The sequence below is a fragment of the Notamacropus eugenii genome, chromosome 3 (genome assembly GCF_028372415.1).
Source record: "Notamacropus eugenii isolate mMacEug1 chromosome 3, mMacEug1.pri_v2, whole genome shotgun sequence".
Classification (NCBI taxonomy): Eukaryota; Metazoa; Chordata; class Mammalia; order Diprotodontia; family Macropodidae; genus Notamacropus; species Notamacropus eugenii.
Window position 1 is genome coordinate 473,079,998 of NC_092874.1, and position 12,488 is coordinate 473,092,485.

The window sequence follows — 12,488 nt, forward strand, 5'->3', positions numbered from 1 at the left end:
CTCCCTTGGGTTTCAGTCTAGGCTCTGGCCTCAGACAAGTGTCTTCACTTTGCAGGGCTTTTGTGAGGCCCTGGTTCCCTCTGGGTTCAGCTCTTACTGTATTTCTGCAATGAGGTTTCCCTGGGCTCTGAGGATCCTGTTTCTTCCTTGGCCTCAGGGATCCTTCCTCGGGACTTCAGGCTATACTGTGGCAATGACAACTTTCTCTGTCTAGGACAAGTTGTCTGAAGCATATTCATCAGCCAGCTATTAAAGCTGGTTCTACCTTTAGGAAAAGCTCAGCTTTATTTCCTTGTAGAATGTAAGGTTCTTGAGGGCAGGCACTGCTCTGCTTTTTTCTTGGTATCTTTAGTACTTACCACAGTCTGGCACACAGCAAACAATCAATACTATGGAGACAGAAAGGACCTTAAAGACTATTGGGTTCAGCTCTCTCATTTTACAGATGAAGAAACTGAGGCCCAGAGTAGTTAAGTAACCCAAGGCAGGGGAATTTCCTTCTCAGCGAGTGAGACCAAATATAAGTGAGAAACAGAAAGGCTGCATGTTGGGAAGGTACCTACCCCCCACCCTGGTCCTGGTCCTGGTCCCCAAAACTGCCCCAGCACCCCCATGCACAGCCCTGCAGAACCCACTGTCTACGTATCTTTTTCTTTTGTTGGTTGAAGTTGTCAATGATAACACCGATAAAGAGGTTGAGGGTGAAAAAAGATCCAAAGATGATGAAAATCACAAAGTAGAGGTACATATATAGGTTGTACTCCCACTGCGGCTGCTCTTCACACTGCAAGGGAGAGAGAGAAAGCAGACAAAGGCAAGGAGCGGCTGATCACCCCGTGGAAAAACAAGGATCCTGGCATCTGTCCCTGATGGCTGGGAGCTTGAGGGGGCTCTTGGGGGTGGAGGTGTGAGGGCAGAGAGTGAAAGCATCCTTCTTTAGTGCCAGACATTCAGAGGGCTGAGCTGCAGAGGCATATGAGGAGGGGGCTATGTGGAACCTGAGTCACATGACACTCCCTCCCGCCTTCCACCTCCAAGTCTTTGCTCAGGCTGGAATGTATTTCTTCCTCTCTTCTGCTTCCTTCAAAGCTTAGATCATGTCATTTCCTAAATGAAGCTTGTCCTGAGTTCCATAACTGCTGGTGCCTTCTCTGAAATTACCTGGCATCTACGTTGTGCAGATTTTGAATTTACTTATGTGTATATGTGTTGCATCCCCTGCTCCCTGAAAGCAGACTGATTTGTTTTTGCCTTGCATCCCTGGCACATAGTAGGTGTTTCATGAATGTTTGCTCATTGACTAGGCTGGAAGAATGAAGGAGGCTGTGGGGGCAGGAAGCTGAAGCAGGGGGGATGGGACTGGAGGGTGAATTTGTATTGAGGAATATGACTGGCACAAGTATGTGGGGGCTGAGGAAAGCTTTGGGAGAACTGAGACGGAAAGGGAGACAGTGATAGAGATGAAGGTGGAAGCAAAAGTGGAGAACTTGGAAAGCTCCAGGGACTCCTCATGGATGTTAGGAGCTTTGGGTCATATATAGATCTCTTTGAATCAAAGATGACAGGGACGTTTGAGGAAACTGTTGGCATTTCTCAACTGGGTGCAGCTGCGATTTTGGTGAGGATGGCCAATTGTTTCATCCTTTGCCTTTGAATCCCTGATGCTTAGCACTATGCTTTGCACACAGTAGGTGCTTAATAAGTGCTTGTTGAATGATGACAGTCAGAGTGGTCATTGGAAGTTGTGGAGGGGAGTAGATAGTACATATTTGGTAAGATTCTTCTGCATTTCTCCCACCTTTCTTCCTTCTCATCTTGCATTTTTAAGATGCAAGTCAATGAAAATGCATTTTTTTGAGTATCTCTTGAGACATTCACAATTCCTTGTGGGGCCAGGGGAAGAGTCCAGCCCCTTGGAGTTGGCAAAGAGGAGAGGACAATGATCTTTCTTGAGCATGGCTGGGCACTAGTTGCTGAAGAGTCTGATTTCAGGGCCCCTGTCATTCCTGGACCAGAGCACCTGCCCTCAGAGGACCCAGGAGGTATTCCCTTGGTTGACTTACCCCTCTGGAGTCCACGGCAGCATACATGATGTCCATCCAGCCTTTAAATGTTGCCTGGAAGGAAAATGTACAGTTAAGGAAGGTGTTTAGATTTGCATATGGCCCCCTGACTTGAGGAACCTAGAAAACCTAGAGAGATGCTGGTCCAGAGGGCCAGCCAAAGAAGACAGTCTAGTGTCATAGTGTCATAGAATGGGCTCTGGAGAAGTGTTCTGGAGGCCTGGATAAAGCTTCTCTGAGACTAGTATGCTGGGAACTCCTTTAGGGCAGGGGCCATGCTTTGTTTTTGCATTTCTTCATATCCCTGACACTTAGCACAGCCTGGGTGGGCTTGGGTACCTCTCTAAATTTTCAGCGGGGTTGACCTGCTGTGCACCAGCATCCCATCTCCAACCCCCATGTCTTTGCACAGGCTGTGCTATATTCCTGGAATGCATCCCCTTCTCACCTCCACTTCAGAGAGTTTCTAGTTTCCTTCAAAGCACAGTTCAGGTGCTGTCTACACATCACCAATCAAAAAGTATTTATTAAGCACCTACTGTGTGCCAGGAATTGTGCTAGGTGACAATAATACTTCTTGAAATGACTTTGTTTAACTTGCATATGCTTCATATTCATTTATCTGGTCATATATTGTATCCCCTCAGTAAACTGTAAGCAGCTTGAAAGAGTGCTTGGCACTCTACTTTGTATACAGCAAGAGTTTAAGAAAAGCTTGCTGGATTGAATTAGATGTTGCAGAGATAGATATTTCAGAGGTTATAAAACCAGACCAATAATGAGAAAACTAGTGAGCAAGTATGTGAGTTCTGGTTTATTTTATGATTAGTTTCAAGTTTAGCCACTCATTCATCGTACAGGAGATGTGTTCTGTCTTCATAAAAATAGTTGGTGCTCCCATGAAAGTGAACATGTACTCTGGTTTTCTAAGTTTGGATTTCAAACATTTCACAGAAGGGACTCAACTTTTTCATAGGCTGATGCCCAGAACCAGGACAGGGGGCCTCATTTAAACTAACACAATAGTGACGAGTCAACAGCTTCCCCAGCGCACTCACTGTTCTTTCTAGATGTGAATCAGTATCTGCTCTTTGGACTGCACTTATAGCACCAAAACAGACATTTTTATTTGGTAGAGACAGGAAATCCAACTATTCATTGACTGACTGATTGCTGCTGTCCCAGCAGTTGACTTGGATACCTCTTTCAATCAGTCTTCAGATAGTCCTAGAATTTTCCACTGGCAAGGAAATCAAAACCTGAGAACTATCCAAGGTGCTGAAACACTCCCCAAGGAACCTGAGCCCTCCCTGTGCTGATTCTGGCATGGTTCTGGACCCCCATATTGTTGGAATAATCCTTGACCCTTCTCCAGACTGCATTCCCTCTCTGGCACAGGACCCCCACTATGTGGCTGGATGAGCCAATTTAAATGTAGAGACCCTACATTGGTCTAGGAGAGGGAAACCCTCCAACTGTGAGACTCACCACTTGCAGCAGGGCCAAGTAACCCGCTCCAACGTTGTCAAAGTTGACTTTCACTTTGATCCAGTACAATTCTCCAGTGTTGTTGTGCAGCTCACACTCACTTTTGTTGTTCACAAAGGTGTAGTTCAAGGGTAAGTCTCCCTCTGTTTGGTTGATACACCTCCCAAACTTTCCAGCAAAGAGGTTCACCCCCATGATGCTGAAGATGAGCCAGAAGATGAGGCAGACAAGCAGGACATTCATGATGGAAGGAATGGCACCAACAAGGGCATTTACTACAACCTTGAGTAGGTGCAAACAAAGACCCTGGTTACTTGAAACATCCTCTGGAAGTGACTTCCTTGAGAATATCAGGGATCTTATGTCTATGGACTAGCTGGGGAAAAACCCATAAAATGACCCAATGGGAATAATATGGGATGGAAACCTCCCTTTTTCATTTTTTTTTTGAGGCAATCAGGGCTAAGTAACTTGCCTAGGGTCACACAGTTAGTAGGTGTCTGAATTTGAACTCAGGTCTTCTTGACTCCAGGGCCAGCTGCTCTATCCGCTGTAGCATCTAGCTGCCCTAAACCTCATTTATTCTTGTAGGACTTTGATTCTCTACTGAGGATAGGGAGGTGGAAAAAATGACTAGGAAGTACAAATGTCGAATTCTAACAGGGAAAATATCCCCACCCAAACTTTGGAGAAGTGTCCCATCGAAGCTCTAAGGGAGAAATATCCCACCCAATCTGCAGGGAAGAGCTATCTTATTCAAACTCTGGAGGAAAGGTATCCTCTCTAAGCTCTAGGGGAGAAATATCCCCACACCACAATGCTCTAGAGGAATTACAAAATCACAGTTGAGAGATCTCATTAGATGCAAGGGGCATCTAATCGAGTATTTACAGTACTTGAAAAAAAATAAGAGGACATCCAGTCTCTGCTGAGAGAGCTCCAGGGAGGGGGAATCTACCACTTCCCCAAACTGCCCATTCCACCATGGGAGGGGCAGCTCTGATGATGAGGAATGGATTCCTGGCAGTTAGCCTAAATCTGTCTCTGGATAACTTGGATCTATTGCTCCAGCCCAGCTCTCAAAGACCAAATGGAACAAGTCTAGCTCTTCTTCTGTGTGACAGCCCTTCAGATACTTGAAGAGCGTCATTCTGTGGCTCCTGACTCTTCTCTTCCCCAGGAGAAACATCCCCAGTGTCTTCAAATTATTTTCATATATCATCTGCTTGAGGTCCTTCACCCTTCTAGTTTGTATTCTCAGGAAACTTAAACCTAAGTTCTTAAACTGTATAGCCCAGAATTAAATACAGCATTTGGCTGTGATCTGACCTGGGCAAGGACAGAGGGGCTCTCACTTCTCTGGAAACTATGTGTCTCTTAATGTAGCCTAAGAGGACACTAGATTCTTTGTGCGCCATGTTACATTATTGACTTATGTCGAGTTTGTGGTCCACTAAGCACTTCAGATCTTTTTCAGACAAATTGTTGTCTAGCCCTGTTTCCCATCTTATTCTCAGGAAGTTGACTTTTTGAACTCATGTGAAAGTTTTTGCTTTTCTCTCTCATCTGGATCTACAATTGAGTTAGTGTGGAGAACTTCCCATAAGGAAACTCACTTTACCAACATGGATCAGCAGCTTCTCTGCAACCTATTTCCTAAGAGAGTTGCCCAGGGCCCTTATAAGTGACTTGTCCAGTGTCACACAGCCAGGATGTGTCATAGATCACACTTGAACTCAGTTCCCCTTGACTCCAGATCAGGCATCCACTAAGCCTCTCATTTACCCCTATTAAACTTCATCTTATTAAATTCATCCCAGTGTACTGGCTTCTCAGGTTTTGGGTTTTTCTTGGGGGGAATTATCTCCAAAGGGAGATAAACTTTCCAAACTCCAGGGCAGAAATGTTTCAATCAAACTCTCCAGAGTTGCATTTGTGCAAGAGTCCTCAAAGAGTCTGAAGGAGAATGAATGAAAGACAAAGCATTTAGTCAGCTCTTGCTGAATGCTGGGCATTGTGCTAAGCAGCTGATTTGGGGATTCAGCTCCAGGAAGGCAGTCAAACTAGCTAGGGGTATTTTTGCCACTGGGGTCCTGAGACAAGCTGCTGATGGGCTTGGAGCTTGAGCGACTCTTTGTAAGGGGCACACACAGGGACCAAGGGTCTGAGCCTCACTGCTCCATCACTGTTCTTATACCTGCTCACTCAGCATCATGACTTACTCCAAACTCAATGAAGCAGCAGAGTCCTCAACAGTCTTGTTTTCCCCCAAAGGGAGACAACATACATGAAACACTTTGCAAAGTGTAGAGTGCTTCAGGAATGTTAGCTATTACTGTTGTTGTCCTTTTCCTCACTGTCTAGAGGGAAGCCTGGAGGAAGCTGGGGACCCAAAGGTTAGCATGGTGCCATGGAAGGAATGATGGCTTCAGAATCAGAGGATCTGTGTTTGAATCCCAGTTCTGCCAGTGTGTATAACCTGTGTGACCTAGACTGGTCCCTTAACCCATCTCAGCCTTTATGGGCTTATCTGTAAAAGAAGGAGGTTGCCATGGCCTGTGAGGTCCATTCCAGTCCTAGATCTTGGATCTCATGTATGACCTTGGATAAGTCACTGAATACCTATCAAAGGCAGGGGTAGAACTTCCTGGTTCTTAGGCCCCTTCTCGCTCTAAAGCCAGGATCCTAAGATCCCATGATAGCTTTACTGGACACCCACTGATGTAGCTGGGAGCTTGTACTATAAGGCCAAGTGGCAACCTGAAGACTTAAAGAGCATCCTTAGAGTGGCCCTCTGGGGTCCTTCTGCCATCACAAACTCTCCTGCTCAGAAAGGCCCAGAACATCATAGAGCCTCCTTCTTTCTGCTCCACCCCAACCCAAGCCATTGTCAAGCTTCTAGGAGGCCAAAGCAAGACCTCTTGTAGGATGGAACTTCAGAGCTCTTCCAGATTAACCTCCTTTAGTAGGTACTAATCACACTAACAAGAGATGTAGTGCTGCCCCAGTGAGGGATCTGGGCTTAGTGCTAGGAAGACTTGGGTTCAAAACTCTCTGACACAGACTGGCTGGGGGGTCTTGGGCACCTCTCTATATTTCCAAGCTGAAGAATCAGTACAGGTCTATACTGGCAGGAGTTTCCTTAACTGGTGACTGCCCAATATTCAGTCCAAGAAATTCTCAGGAACTATAGATATCTGTTGATGGAGTGCTTACCTTGATTTGGAGAATGCTTGAGACCTCAGACAGCACCAGGTTGGGCACCAAAGAAATGATGCAGTTTAAGGGGTTCAGAGACCTCCCTTCAAACACTGTAGTACTGGTCGGGGTCATTTGGAATGAATTCATGTACTCAAGCATGCTTCAAGTCAAGTTGACAAAGGTTTATTGTAATGCCAACATGGTGGGCAGAGCTCCTTAAGGAACTTGCAATGTAATGGGAATGATGCTAAAGCTTATATAGGAAAAGTAGTGGATTATCCGGCAGATATGCTAATTAGGCAATAACTTACAACCTTGGTCATTGGCATTGCTCACTACTGAAAATCAGGGGAAGGGACTTTCCAGGGGCGTATTTTTGATTTGTTACTTCTATAGCAAGATAGCCGAGAGTTGATGTCTATAGCTTGACCTCTGTATTGAATATGAAAACTTTGGGAATCCATACATGACAATTCTGTGGTTACAAGATAGTCCTGGTTTCACAAAAGAAAAACAAGAGGTCAGCTTGTCCTTGCGATGGGGAAAGATTGTTTTACTGGAGCCCACTCATGAGTCATTGCTAAGCATAGTGTCCTTGGGCTGGGGAGAAAACTGTCAGGGCTAGTGTTGTGAAGCTAGGGAGAGATGTGATCTTGGAACTGGGGTCCAACCCCAAGTACGCACTCATTCTATCATCTGTTCTATGACTTTCTTTTCTGTTTATTGCTCAACTAGGGGATCTGTGATGCTGTGAAGCCTGTAAGGTGAATAGCACATGTGAAATCATCCCCATTTTACAGATGAGGAAATTGAGACAACCTTTACATATTTGCAGCAAAGATCCTCAGGTTTGTGCAGCATCCAGGTTTTGTCCCTGGCCTTCTGTTTACTTCTTGCTACTTACCTTGCGAAAAACTTATTTCTTTTTAAGCTTTACCACTGAGACCTGGAAGGGACCTTAAAGGTCTTTGAATGCAAGCCCCTCATCCTGCAGATGAGGAAGCTGAGACTATCCCTCTGAGTGATTGTCCCCTTGGACACAGAGGCTTCTCCGTCCCTGTGTTGGGGTCCTGGTGTTTCTGGCAGGGGGTTAATTTTTGTCCACAAGGTCATGTCTCAGTAGAACGTGGCAGGGCTCAAGTATGGCCCCTCACACTTAGCCGCAGCAGTAAATAAGGCCCCTCTTCATCAGGCCTACGGAAAACAATCTGTCAGGGGCACTGACATCATGTCGATGCGTGGGGTCCTGGGAACCACTCAGTACCTCTTACCCTCATGCCTTCGAATCGTGACAGGGCTCTCAGGGGCCTCAGAGCACGTAGCGTCCGCAGGGACTTGATGGGACCCATTTCTGCAAAGCCTAATGTATTTGCCACGAGGCTTATTAGAGAGACCTGGGCAGAGACAGAAGGAGAGGGTATATGGTCAGCACCAATCCATGCTAGCTGGGCCCCATTCCCAGAGAGGGGGTTGATGGGATGAAACGATGAACCAGGTATCCCCTGGGAGCAAACTGGGGGGTGGGAGAGAATGAAGGCAGAACTGAGACACATCAAGGCTCATCCATCCCAGCTGTCTCCCATCAGATGTCAGTCACACAGGGCAAAGGGGACCTAGACTGAGGCAGCTTGTACTTGAATTCCAGCTCAGTTTATCCAAAGAATCAAATGCTTATTAGCAAGCAGCTTCCACACCAACAGTCTTATACTCCTTAGAAAGGTTATAGTCAGTGAGATACCAGATTAAAGCAAGGATGAAAATGAAGGAACTTCTAAGGTATTTGGGGATCTCCCCTGTCCCCCGCTTTCTTTTGGTAAGTTAATTGCCATTTATCTCTTCTGTTTGTCAGGAACCTTTAGAGGATTCTTTGCTCTGGCCCTAGAGAGTTGACCTGTTGGGTCATTGTTAGCATCTTTTATCAGCAACAATAAGACATTCTCCTAGCTCTTCCTGGCTACGTAACAGGGGAAAGTCATAATCACCCTTTGAAGTCTGCAGAACAACTATTATCACCCACATTTCACAGAGAAGTGAACTGAAACTCGGAGATATTAGATTTGATCAAGATCACACAGTTAAGACATGGTGGAGCTGGACCCCAGCCCCAGGCTCCCAATTCACATTACTTTACTTCAAATGGATTAGTGTGCACTGTGTACGTGGCACCATGGGAAAGGAGGTGGTAAGTGGTTAACATGCGCCTGTTTGTTCACACATAGCATTGAATAAACACCTGCAGACGAAGCCTGGGTACAGGAGTGAGGGAGGATACACAAAGTTGAGTAAGACATGGGCCCTGCCATCATGGAACTTACAGTCCACAGCAGTAAGAAGACAACATCTGGGATAAGTGGTCATTCGGTCTCTAGTGATGGGGAACTCACCACCTCCCAAGACTGTCCATTCTATTGGCTAGCTCTTATTGTTAGGATATTTTCTGTGGAGTCCAAGTCTGGCTCTGTAGCCCTCTGGGGTCAAACTGAAAACTAAAGTCTTCTTCTGTGCTTTCCTTTTCAGGTACTTGAAGATGCTATTTGGTGATGAGGCAGGTAGAAAAGTGCCCTGGATTCCAAGGGCCCCCTGAGGGGCTCTCAGAGCATCCAGTCTGCCAGATGCTTCCATAGGGGTAGCTAGGCCCTGGACCCTGCTCTCAGCAGGATGTGCTGAAGGCAGGTAAGAGGGAAGGACAGGCTCTCACACCAACCACTACAGAACTTTCTCCTGCTTTTCCTGCTTCACAGAATCATGTCAACTCTCCCTGGCCATAGTTCCTTCATCTTGGCTCATGTCTAAGGAAGATTTCTGTTTCCACTAATTGCTGGGACCTGTTATTGGCTGAGCCTGGCCTGCCTGGTCAGCCTCAAAGCTTCTCCTTAGATTGGCCAGGTCTCCATCAGAGCCTGCTGCCTCTCCTAGTGCAGATCGGGGGAGATGCTGAGAAGGGGGGAAGTGGGGAGAGGACCAGTCGAAAAAAAGCCTTGACTTTGGCCAGAGATGTGCGAGAAGTGGGAGAGTAGAGGAGCAGAGCTTACTGGGGTTCTCCATCATTTTCAAGAAGCCTTATTTTACCATCATCACCCAATCAATCAACACCTACTATGTGCTGGGCACTGTGACAAATGTTGGCTCAGTGGGGAGCAAAGAGGACAAGATTCTATTTGTTATTTCTTCCCCTTCTCTGCCCTTCCAGCTCATGGATTCAGCTCAATGGATTTGCTCCACTTAGGCATTTCATAGGCATCCACTCAGCTCAGCCATGACGGTTCCTTCTTTATTTTGGAAAGGCTACTGATGACTGGCAGTAGATCACCCCTGGAAAATATCCTGCATTGTCCCTGTGGTCCTCAGTGTTGGCTGTCTTGTCTGACTGACTTGGGAGAATCTTGGTAAGGACTCTGTCCTGGGACTGAGGCAGCTCAGCCACTCTTTCCCCAGAACTCCCACTAGCAGGTCATAGGGTCATAGATGGAGCTGCCAGCAGCCTGGGAGACCAATCCCCTCCTTTTACAGGTGAGTTAGGTGATTTGTTTGTAGTCATTCAGATAGCAGGATTTGAATTCAGGTCTCTTTGGATCCAGGGCCAGCCCCTATCCCTGTGTCACACTGCCTCTGGTACACACTGGCTGAGGGACCTTAGGTAAGTCATCCCAGGCACTCTCTAAGCAGATACTAACCTGAATGTATAAGGAGTTCATCGTCGTGATGGCATCATAGGTCAGGCCTGAAAAAGGGCTAAAATCTTGCTTACTAAGTGCCTCCCTCCCTCACACACATGGACCAGCCATGAGGGACTGCAGGGATGCCAGCCTTTTGCTGGGCATCAGAACTTGGTGCTGCCTCCCTGTGTCACATGCCACAGCTGAGTGTGTCAAGCTCCTGCCTCGGGCTTGAGCTGCACTGACAATCGGGCCACTTCCTCCGTCTCTGTCCCTTCTCTGTCTCTATCCCTTCCCAGCTCTGGTTCTCTGAGTCAGTTCAGGCTTTGGGATTCTCCTTGGCTGTCTCTACCTAGTGCAAGAGGCAGACTCCTGGGTCCACGCCTGGGCTTCCCTGCCCACACAGGCATTTGTCTGGGTGCTAGAGCCACTGGAGTCTCCATTAGACAAGCATCTCAGATCACCTCCTCCCTCCAACTTCACTAGCACATCCTGCCCCACCCCTCTCACAGTCTTCTCTATACATGCATTCCTTGTCAATTTCCATTTTCCACCCTGCTTAACGAAGCAGGTGTCTCCTCTCCTGCTTGCCCTCCGTATTTCTCTCATTCCACTGTGTCCCCATGGTTTAGAGAATCAACTCCTCACCCACTCCATCCTATGAACTTTCCATGGGTCCCAGGGGTGGGTCAGACCAGGGACCAGTGTTGATAACTACGGTGGCCCATGGTTTCCACAGACAGTGGATCTGGACCTCTGACTCCTGTCTCTGCCTTCTGGCACCAAGCAGAAGAAGGCTGCCTCATCCCCATAGCAGCCCTTCAAATATGTGAAGTCACTGATCATAAGAGGACAGGACTAGAGGAGAATTTGAGGGGAACTGAGCAATCCTGGAGGCCAAGAGTCTCATTTTAAAGATGAGGAAACTGAGATCCAGAGATGCTACCCTGTCCCTAGGATCCTGCACAGCCACATCAAGAACAGGCCTTGCCAAGCAAGTCACATTTACCTTTTTTTCAAGTGAATGAAACATTTATTAAGCACTTATTATGCGCAAAACACTGTGCTAAGCCCTAGCTTTGCAAATCGAAAAAAGTTTTTTGACCAGGTATTGGACTGGGGAGCCAGAGAAATGTTTCAGACTGAATGCGTCAGAACTTCATGGAGGCATCAGCAGAATCTTACTAACATCCTCAAGGGTTCTTCCGTGTGTATCTCCAGGCTGAGATGTTAACATGATGCTCTTGGCTGTTCACACTAACATGATGCTAGCTGGCTGCTCACACTAGCGTGGTGCTGATTGTTCACATTAACATGGTGCTGGCTGGCTGTTCACACTAACTGATGCTGGCTGTTCACATTAACATGATGCTTGATACCTTTACTTCTTGATTGGTTCTGATTGGTGGATCTGATAATTGTAACTAACTCTAGCCTTTTCAGTGAGTGTGATTCCAGTTCAGTACCCAATAGAACTTCAGTGAGTTCTGACCTGTACTGGACTGACCAAGGAGTCTTCACACCAAAGGGGGCATGAGCAGCAATTGCTGTCCAGCTTCTTTCCAAGCTCTGCCTTGCATCACTGACCTTGGCCACTGTAACAGACTAGGGACAAGCGCCATTCCTGACCTGGTTTCCATGCCCTGTTCCTGTACCAGCTGGGGGCACATGTTCCAAACCCGGGAGGGGTTTCTGCCTAAACCTTTGCCCTAAACCCCAGGGACTCACCTATTCATTAATGAACTAAGCACTTAATAAGGACCTACTGTGTACCGGGTACTCTCCCAGGCAATGACAAAACAAAGACAAAAGCAGAATGTCTTTGCTCTCAGTCAACTAATCAATCAAGCACTTACCAAGTCCTTACTATGTGTGGACACTGTCCTAGGCACTGGAGAGAAAAGGACAAAACCAAGACATTCCTTTACTCCATCGATCAGCATTTTCAAGTGCCTATTATGTGCCTACTATGGTGCTAGGGATACAGTGACAGAAACAAACCCTCCACACTCTCCAAGTACTGACATTCTTTCAAGGGAAGTGACACACACAGAGAATTGTCTGCAGCCTATATGGGAAT

The 12,488-nt window shown here is 46.8% G+C and overlaps 1 protein-coding gene across 5 annotated transcripts in view; it reads right to left on the bottom strand.

Moving 5' to 3' along the window:
* SCN5A (sodium voltage-gated channel alpha subunit 5) overlaps positions 1–12,488 on the bottom strand; it is a 176,463-nt gene that overhangs the window by 8,213 nt on the left and 155,762 nt on the right. For all 5 annotated transcript variants that reach the window (XM_072598942.1, XM_072598938.1, XM_072598943.1 and 2 more), the window contains exons 21-24: positions 8,024–8,146; positions 3,552–3,833; positions 2,064–2,117; positions 647–784 (exon numbers count right to left, since the gene is read on the bottom strand). In XM_072598942.1, coding sequence (XP_072455043.1) covers positions 647–784; positions 2,064–2,117; positions 3,552–3,833; positions 8,024–8,146 — 597 coding nt within the window. The remainder of the gene's footprint in view (positions 1–646; positions 785–2,063; positions 2,118–3,551; positions 3,834–8,023; positions 8,147–12,488) is intronic.